Below are 10,684 nucleotides of genomic sequence, written 5' to 3'. Positions count from 1 at the left end.
ATAATGAAGCTTTCATCGTATTAATATAATGAAACTATAAATTAATTAATTGATAATGGACTGAAGAAAAATGATTATTTTATTGAAGCTTTTATTTAAAATTGTTAAAAATTGCAATATTTTACCATTGTTTTTGCTTTTTTTATATAAACTGTATTGAGAGAGCAATTTTTATTAACTATTATAAATTAAAAACTGTTTTGCACTTACGGTGGCAGTTTAAATGTATTTTTATTAGATAAGAGAATGATTATTTAAAAATTAGCTATAGAAATTTATTACCTGACTTTTTTACACATTTCACGCATATTTTTAGGTGTTTTTTTTTTATAAACTAGAATTGTAAATAAGTTATTATTTCTCGAAATTCTTCATGGAAATAAACGTGATTCAATTTAATTTTATTTATTGTTATTGAAAATTGTGAATCTACGAGAATCTACGAGATTATTCATTAATTTCAAAATTTGAAAAAAAGCGGTTTTATTTTGTATACTTTTAAAAAAAAAATTTTATTCAAAACTTGAAAAAGTCAACAATTTTCAAGGTTCCGCTGTAGAAATTTTTTTATTTTTAAAAAATGTTTGAAAAGATTTCAATAATTGAAAGGGATTTTAAAGGATTTAAAAAATCTTAGATTATTTTTAATAATTGCAGGAAATTTTCAAAAAGTTTGACAAGGATTTTAAATATTTTAGGATATTTTTAAAGATTTATACACTTTTAAAAAGATTTCAGTAATTTGAAAGAATTTCAAAAGATTTGGAAAATTTGAGATTATTTTTAAAAATCCTAGAAATTTTTCAAGAGCTTTAAAAAGTTTCAAAGATATCTCAGGAAATTTAAAAGGATTTTTAAGAATCTTAGGATTCTTTTAAATCTTCGAAAAATTTTAATTATTTTTAATTAAAATTTATTAATTTTCTTTCACAAGTTTCAAAGGATTTGATATATTTTATGATATTTTGCAGATTTCTAAATTTTTTAAGATATTTCAAAGTATATTTAAAAATACTAAATTATTTTTTAAAATGCCATGAAATTTTCATAAGATTTTAAATATTTTAGGATATTCGAAGAGATTTGTAAAAACTTTTAACAGATTTAAATAATTTCAAGGAATTTCAAAAGATTTTGAAAAATGTATATTATTTTAAAAATAGTTTCAAAGAATTTAAACTATTTTAGACATTTATAAGAGATTGTTAAAGTTTTTAACGTTCCTCAATTATTTAAATAATTCAAAAGTGTTTTAAATGATTTAGAAAATTTTAGATTATTTTTAAAATTGCCAAAAAATTTCGAAAACTTTAAAAACAATTTTAAATATTTCAGGAGATTTCAAAAGATTCTTTTAAATTTTAGGATAGTTTTAATTGATTTTAATTAAAATTAATTAATATTAAAATATTAATATTATTAAATATTAAATTTGTAAGAGATTCCAATAATTTAAAGAGATTTCAAAAGATTTAAAAAATTCTAAATTATTTTGAAAAATACCATGAAATTTTAAAAATATTTTTAATATTTCAGGATATTTGTAAAAACTTTTCACAGATTTCAATAATTTCAAGGAATTTAAAAAGATTTTGAAAAATTTATATTATTTTTAAAATAGTTTCATAGAATTAAAACCATTTTAGAATTTATTAAAAGATGCTTAAAATTTTTAAGATTTCTAAACTGTATTTAATAATTTGAAGGAATATCAAAAGATTTACAAAATTTTAGATTATTTTAAAATTGCCAAAAAATTTAAAAATTAAAAAAATAAAATTTTTAAGAATCTTAAGATTCTTTTAAATTTTTTTAACATTTTAAATTAATTGTAATTAAAATTAATTAATTTTCTTTGACAAGTTTCAAAGGATTTTATATATTTCCATAATTTAAATAATTTGGAAATATTTTGGAAATTTTAGATGATTTTTAAAATACCTAGGAAATTTTCAAAAGATTTGAAATATTTTAGGGTATTTTAAAAGATTTCTAAATTTTTAAAGATATTTCCATAATTTAAAGGGATTTTAAAAGATTTTGGAAATTTTAGATTCTTTTTAAAAATTCTAGGAATTTTTCGAAACTTCAAAAACTTTCAAAGAATTTAATATATTTTAGGGTATCTTAAATGATTCTTCAAGTTTTTAAGAAATCTAATTTTTTTAATAATTTGAGGGTTTTCAAAATTTTGAAAAAAAATTTAGATTATTTTTCAAATTGCCAAACAGTTTTCAAGAACTTTAAAAAACATTTTACATATATTAAGATATTTAAAAAGAATCTTAAGATTCCTGAATTTAAAAAATTATTTAAATTAATTTTAATGAAAATTAATTAATTTTCTTTGACAAGTTTCAAAGGATTTTATATATTTCCATAATTTGAATAATTTTCAAATACTTTTAAAATTTTTTTATGATTTTCAAAAATCCTAAGTATTTTTCAAGAGCTTCAAAAACTTTTGAAGGATTTTAAACGTTTTAGAGTATTTTAATTCCTAATTTTTTAATATAATTTGAATGGGTTTCAAAAGATTTAGAAAATATGAGATTATTTTTCAAATTGCCAACAAAATTTCAAAAAATTTTAAAACAATTTAAAATATTTTATAATATTTAAAAAGATTCTTAAGAGTCTTAAGATTCCTCAAATTTTAGAATAATTTTATTTTTAAAAATGCCATGAAATTTTCAAAATATTAAAAATATTTTAGGGTATTTGAAAATATTTCTAAAATTTTAAAGGGATTTCCATAATGTACATGGATTTTCAGAAATTTTGAAAATTTTCGATTGGTTAAGAAATTCTAGAAATTTTTCAAGAGCTTCAAAAACTTTCGAATTTTTTAAAATGTTTTAGAAACTTTAAAAAGATTCTGGACATTTTTTAAAAATAATTTAAAGGGATTTTAAATCATTAAAAAAATTTTGGATTATATCTGAAATTGCTGAGAAATTTTCAAGAACATAAAAAAAGATTTTTAATATTTTAGGATATTTAAAAAGATTCACAAGAATCTTGAGATTCCTAAATTTTTTCAATACTTTTATTCAAAATGATTTAATTTTCTTTGAAAAGTTTCAAAAAACTTTTTTTTCAATTTTTTATTTTTTAAAGAGATTTCGATAATATGAAGGGGTTTAAAAAAATTAAAGAAAATTTAGATTATTCTTTAAATTGCTAGGAAATTTTCAAGAATTAAAAAAAATATTATGAATATTTTAGGATATTTAAAAGGTTCTTAAGAATTTTATGGTTATTTTTAAAATTCCAAAGGATTTTTCCAGAGCTTTGACAATTAAAAAAATTTGAGATTATTTTCAAAAATCTCAAAAAATTTTCAAGAACTTTAAATCTTTCAAGAAATGTTTGACAGATTTTAATCATTTGAATGGATTTCGAAAATTTTGTATTATTTCTGAAAATGCCCAAGAAGTTTCTAAGAGATTTGAAAAGTTTCAAAAAATTTGACAAATTTTGGATTATTTTTAAAAATTCCAAGGAATTTTTAATAACTGAGAATTTTTAAATGATTTTATATATTTTAGGTTATTTTAAAATATGCTAAATTGAAAAAAAATTATTTAGTAACAATAAAAAATTTTACAATTTCAAAAATTTTCATGCAGTTTAGGTTTCAATTTAAATTTATCCAATGTTAATCGCTTGGAATTGGTAATTATTTAAATAAAGAAGTTTTAAATGTTAAATTATTCAGTTTTGAAATATTTTAATTAGAAATTATATATATATTATATAAATAAATGTTATTGAATAAATATAAATTATGTTATCGCAATTGTTAAACGCTTGTATTACAAATTTTTTATTAAAAAACTTTAGAGCTTCAAGTTAAAAATATACAAATTCATAAGAGTTCAACTTAAAAGTTTAAAATCCCAAGGACTTCTCACAAAAACATTTTAAATTTAAACTTTTAAAACATTTTAATGTATACAAAATATTTAAAATTGTAAAGGAATGAATTTTCTCATTTTTTATGTTTCCGATTTAAAATTACTTTTTATTTCGAACGTTTTTCATGAAAATTAAGTTTTCAATGTTTATGAATGAAGCATTTTTAAGTGTAAATTTATTTTTTGATTTTAGACGAATTTCTTGGATAAATTTTAATGTAAAACTAAAATTTTTGTATTTAATAACAATTAAAAATATTTAATTTATAAGGTTTCTAATTTTAAATTATTCAATTTTTAAAGCTTTTAATGTTTTCATTTTCCATATATTATTTATAATTTAAATCTTAATTTACTAAATTTTGACGTAAAATTATATTTATATATTGTTTTCAAAACTTTTTAATAATAAAAAATAGTTGTTTCTTGATTTTTCAAGTGTTAAACATTTTTAAAAATTCCATTTTAAAAAGTTATTTCGATTTTTGATTTTCTTCAATTTTCAACCTTTGAAAATTCATAAAAAAAGTTAATTTTTCAGTGAGAATTAGTGAAAACTTTTAAATTTACATAATTTAACATAAGAATTTAATGAAAATTTAAATCAATACAAAACGTATTAATACGTCGCGTTAATTACCGATTTGAAAAATGGCGCGGACAAGTTTGAGCCAATCAGCGTTAAGTCACGTGATCCGGAATAAAATTGCAAAAACGAACTTAAAAATGAAAAAAATCAATATAAATAAAAGAATTTTAAGTTTCAGAATTACGATTTCAATGTTCTAATCAGTTCCATCTTTTTATATTTCTTTTCTTCTGAATTTTTAAACAATTTTCATTAATTAACGGAAATTTCGAAGGTCACATGATGCTTTCTAACGGACGAATCAAAGGCCCGGGAATCGCAAATTTCGAGGAAATTTTAATTCCGGGAATCGAAATTTTCGGAAGTCGGAATCAACACGATTTTTTCTCAGTTTTGTTATTTTTCTCAGTGATGATTGATCGTTTGTTGTGATTTTTTCTCTCGATAATTTGAAGAATATTTGAGGAAAAATGATCAAAAGAGTGAGTTTGTGGAAAATTTGTCTTTTCGGATTAGAAATTTAACAGTTTTGTAGAAAATTCAACTATTTCGTTAAAAATTACATTTTTACATGAAAATTCAATTTCTTTGTAGAAAAATAGTTTCGTTGAGTTGAACATACAACTATTGGGTTACAATTTTTTTAATTTGATTAAAAATAAATTTTTTGTTCAAAATTTGTATTTTTTGGTCGAAACTTCAACTATTTGGTTAAAAATTAAATTATTTTGTTGAAAATTCATCACTTTTTTCAACAAATTTGAATTATTTGGTTGAAAATGAACGTTTTTGTTGAAAATTAATTTTTTCTGAGTTAAAAATGCAACTGTTTGATAAAAAATTCGATTTTCTGGATTTAAAATTCAATAATTTGGTTGCCAATTCTATTATTTTTGTTGAAAATTCGTCGTTTTTAATTGAATATTAATTTTCCTTATACATTTCTATTGCTTATTTTACTATTTGCTAGAAAATATGTCTCTTTGGGGTAAAAATTTAAGTATTTTATTAAAAATGTATATCTTTCGATAAAAAAATTCATCTATTTCTGTAGAAAACTAAAAAAATTGGTTAAAAATGTATATTTTTTTATCTAAAATACATTTCTTTGGTTGAAAATAAAATTTTTTGCTTAAAATAAACCTGTTTTAGTTAAGGGTTCGGATATTTGAATAATAATAAACTTTCTTGTTGAAAATTAATATTTTCCGGTCAATAATTTAAACTATTTCGTTAAAAATTAATTTTTTTGTTGAAAAATCAATTGTTTTGTAAGAAATTCGTTTTTATTTTTTGTTGAAAATTCTACTTTTTTTGTCGAAAATTCATCTTTTTGGATTGAAAATTGTAAGATTTTGGTAGAAAATACAATTAATTTAATTGAAAATTTCCTTATTTAGTTGAAAAATCGAACTTTTTTAGTCGAAATTCAATTATGTCGTTTAAAAATAACCTATTTCTTGAAAATTTGTATCTTCCGTTTGAAAATGGAATGTTTTTTCTTAAAAATTCAATTGTTAGGTAATAACTTCGTTTTTCTTTTTATTAATAATTCTACTATTGTTGTTGAAAGTTCATATTTTCAGAATAAAACATTTAACATTTTTGCAGAAAATACAATTAATTCGGGTGAAAATTCCATTGTTTAGTTGAAATATCGACTTTTTGATTTCAAAATTAAATTATGTTTTTAAAAACTAACCTATTTGTTAAAAAAAAGTTTTTTGGTTTGAAAAATTCCTTTTTCTTTTTTGTTAAAAATTCTACTTTTTTTACGAAAATTCATCTTTTTGGATTGGAAATTTAACATTTTCGTGGAAAATAGAATTAATCTTGTTATAAATTCCATTATTTAGTTGAAAAGTCGAACTTTTTTAGTTGAAAATTAAATTATTTCGTTGAAAATTAACCTATTTGTTAAATTTTATTGCATTTCTTTGCAAAATGGAACTTTTTGTTTGAAATGAATCGATTTTGTTTAAGAATTTAACTGTTTGATTAAAAATTTAATTTCTTATTGAAAATTCATATTTTTCAGTCAAAAATCAATTATTTTGTATAAAAATCAACTGTTTTTGTTGAAAACTCAATTGTTTTGTAAAAAAAAAATTATTTCTGAACATTCAATTATTTTTGTTTGGAAACTCATCATTTTGGATTAAAAATGTAAAATTTTGTATAAAATACGACTATTTTGGTTGAAAATTCCATTTTTTAGGTGAAAATTTGACTTTTTGATTTGGAAATTCAAATATCTGGATGACCCATAACCTATTTCTTAAAAATGTATATCTTCCGTTTAAAAATGGAACTTTGTTGTTTAAAATTCAATTTTTTGGCTAAAACTTCCTTTTTGTCTTTTGTTAAAAATTGGACTGTTTTTTTCGAAAATTCATCTTTTTGGATTGGAAATTTAACATTTTCGTGGAAAATACAATTAATCTTGTTGTAAATTCCATTATTTAGTTGAAAAGTCGAACTTTCTTAGTTGAAAATTAAATTATTTCGTTGAAAATTAACCTAGTTGTTTAAATTTTTTTTTTTGAAAATGAAACTTTATTTGGTTTCTGTTTAGAATCGGTTTCTGTTAAGAATTTAACTGTTTGATTAAAAATTCAATTTCTTGTTGAAAATGTATATTTTTTAGTCGAAAAATCAGTTATTTCGTATAAAAATGATCTTTTTTGTTGAAAATTTAATTTTTTTGTAACAAACAAATTTTTTTTAAACATTCGACTAATTTAACTGAAAATTCAGCTATTTTTGTTTGGAAATTCTTTTTTTTTATTTAAAATATAACATTTTGATATATATACAACTTTTTTCTTTGAAAATCCCATTATTTAAGTAAAAATTCGACTTTTTTTTAAAATTTATATCTTTGGCTTGGAAGTGGAACTTTTTTGTTTAAAATTCAATTGTTTTGTACAAACTTTGTTTTTTTGTTGTTGAAAATTCTACTATTTTTGTTGAAAAATTTATCTTTATGGATTTGAAATTTAAGATTTTTGTAGAAAATACAAATAATTTGATTAAAATTTTTATTATTTAGTTGAAAAGTCGAACTTTTTTAGTCGGAAATTCAATTATTTCGTTGAAAATTAACCTATTTAAATAACTAATTTAACTAAACATTCAACTATTTTTGTTTGGAAATTCATCTTTTTGAATTAAAAATGTAAAATTTTGCTATAAAATACAAATATTTTCCTTGAAAATTCCATTATTTAGGTGAAAATTTGACGTTTGAGTTGGAAATTCAAATATCTGAATGACGATAACCTATTTCTTGAAAATTTTTAATATTCGATTTGACAATGGAATATTTTGTTTAAAATTCAATTGTTTGGTAAAAACTTGGTCTTTCTTTTTTTTTAAATTCTACTATTTTTTTCGAAAATTCTTTTTTTTTTATTGGAAATTCAACATTTTGGTAGAAAATACAATTAATTTGATTCAAAATTCTATTATTTAGTTGAAAAGTCAAACTTTTGTAGTTGAGAATTAAATTATTGCTTTGAAACTTAACTTATTTGTTTAAACAAAATTTTGAAAATTGAACTTTTTGGTTTATAATTAATCGGTTTTTGCTAAGAATTAAACTGTTTGATTAAAAAATACATTTCTTGTCGAAAATTCATATTTTTTAGTCGAAAATCAATTATTTCTTATGTAATTGAACTTTTTTGGTTGAAATCTAAATTGTTTTGTAAAAAAAAATTATTGTTGAAGATTCAACTATTTTTGTTTGGAAACTTCTTTTTTTGGTAAAAATTCCAACTATTTTCGTTGAAAATTCTATTATTTAGGTGAAAATGGAACTTTATAATTTATAATTAATCGGTTTTGGTTAAGAATTCAACTGTTTGATTAAAAATTTTTTGTTAAAAATTTGTATTTTTCAGTCGAAAAATCCATTATTTCGTATAAAAATGAACTGCTTTTGTTTCAAATTTCATTGTTTTGTGAACAAAAATGTTTTTGAGTTGGAAATTCAATTATTTGTATGAAATAGAACCTATTTCTTAAAAATGTATATCTTTGGCTTGAAAATGGAATTTTTTTTGGTAGTAAATACAATTAATTTGATTAAAAATTCGATTATTTAGTTGTAAAGTCGATCTTTTTTAGTAGAAAATTCAATTATTTCGTTGAAAATTAACCTATTTCTTAAAAATTTAAATCTTCGATTTAAAATTGAAAATTTTATGTTAAAAATTCTTCTATTTTTGTTAAAAATTCATCTTTTTGGATTGGAAATTGAACATTTTGGTAGAAAATACAATTTATTTGAATAAAAAGTCCATTATTTAGTTGTAAAGTCCATCTTTTTTAGTAGAAAATTAAATTATTTCGTTGAAAATTAACATATTTCTTAAAAATTTATATCTTCGGTTTAAAAATGGGAATTTTTTGTTAAAAATTCATCTTTTTGGATTGGAAATTTAACATTTTGGTAGAAAATACAATTTATTTGAATAAAAAGTCCATTATTTAGTTGTAAATTCGATCTTTTTTTAGTAGAAAATTCAATTATTTTCTTTAAAATTAACCTATTTCTTAAAAATTTATATCTTCGGTTTAAAAATGGAAATTTTTTGTTAAAAATTCATCTTTTTGGATTGGAAATTTAACATTTTGGTATAAAATACAATTCTTTTGTATAAAAAGTCCATTATTTAGTTGTAAAGTCCATCTTTTTTAGTAGAAAATTCAATTACTTCGTTGAAAATTAACATATTTCTTAAAAATTTATATCTTCTGTTTAAAAATGGAAGTTCTTTGTTAAAAATTCATCTTTTTGTATTGGAAATTTAACATTTTGGTAAAAAATACAATTCATTTGATTAAAAAGTCCATTATTTAGTTGTAAATTCGATCTTTTTTTAGTAGAAAATTCAATTATTTTCTTTAAAATTAACCTATTTCTTAAAAATTTATATCTTCGGTTCAAAAATGGAAATTTTTTGTTAAAAATTTTTCTATTTTTGTTAAAAATTCATCTTTTTGGATTGAAAATTTAACATTTTGGTTGAAAGTACAATTAATTTTCTTGAAAACTCCATTATTTTTTTGAAAATTAACCTATTTGCTGAAATATATTTGCTTTTGTTTAAAAATGGAATTTTTTGTTTTAAAATTAATCGTTTTTGTGTAAGAATTGAAATGTATGATTAAAAATTAAAATTATTATTGAAAATTCATATTTATCAGTCGAAAAATCAATTATTTCGTATATAAATGAACTTTTTTTGAAAATTTCATTGGTTTGTATAAAAAATTTAATTTTTCTTGTTGTATATTCAACTGTTCTGAAAGAAAATTCAACTATTTGATGGAGAATTAAAAATTAATTTGTAGAAAAATCGTTTCTTTCGGGATGAAATACAATTTTTTGGTTGGAAATTTATCTAATTGTTGGAAAATCGGTATTTTTTGGCAAAAAATTAATCTTTTTCGTTGAAGATTTATACTTTTGGTTCAAAATTAATCGATTTAGGTTGAAGAATGAACTTTTATGTTGAAAAATTATTCCTTATGAATAAAAATTCAACTATTTTGTTGAAAGTTAATTTTTGGTTTCAAGTTTGATTTGCGATACCAGAAATCTTCAAAAATCTTTTCAATTTTTCTTATGATTTGTTGGAAAATCATATTTATATAGCATTAAAAACAAACAAGTTTAAGAAATAGATCAAATTTTTATTTCAAATTAAAAATTATTTTTCCCCCTTAAATCGAAAAAATTCAGTCGCTCTTAGCGCACGATTGACGAGACTTATTTTAAAAAATGTATTTTTTTAAAAATATTTTGAATTTTTAATATCTTTTTGGGGCATTTTTTTCAGTCTTTCCAAAAAAAAAATTATGTAAAGTTCATTATAGAAAAATCATTATACAATACTGAATGTCCTATAATAATTTTTATATTTTTATAAAACTTTACGAGAACGAAATTTTAATTTTTCTTAGGTAAAAATCACGGATTTCATGTCTGTTAAATCCGAAATTTGGTCGGATTTGGATCCTAGGAATAACGTAATTGGTAAGTCGTAAAAAAATTTAAACTTTTTGAAATTTTACCCTTGGATTTTTATTTTTCCAAGAATTTTGAATTAAACAAATTAATTTATATTCATAAAATGAATAATTTGATGTTTAATAAAATGTAATT

At 19.7% G+C, this 10,684-nt stretch overlaps 1 protein-coding gene across 1 annotated transcript in view; it reads left to right on the top strand.

The window, feature by feature from the left end:
- Positions 1–4,909: 4,909 nt before the first annotated feature.
- Positions 4,910–10,684, top strand: part of LOC117177395 (structural maintenance of chromosomes protein 3-like) — a 74,254-nt gene continuing 68,479 nt past the window's right edge. Inside the window, exons 1-2 of the mRNA XM_033368053.1 lie at positions 4,910–4,991; positions 10,483–10,555. Coding sequence (XP_033223944.1) covers positions 4,980–4,991; positions 10,483–10,555 — 85 coding nt within the window. The 5' untranslated portion in view covers positions 4,910–4,979. The remainder of the gene's footprint in view (positions 4,992–10,482; positions 10,556–10,684) is intronic.

The sequence above is a fragment of the Belonocnema kinseyi genome, chromosome 1, assembly GCF_010883055.1.
Source record: "Belonocnema kinseyi isolate 2016_QV_RU_SX_M_011 chromosome 1, B_treatae_v1, whole genome shotgun sequence".
NCBI classification, from domain to species: Eukaryota; Metazoa; Arthropoda; class Insecta; order Hymenoptera; family Cynipidae; genus Belonocnema; species Belonocnema kinseyi.
The sequence above is the reverse complement of the archived record's forward strand: the minus strand, read 5'-3'. Positions and strand labels throughout refer to the sequence as shown.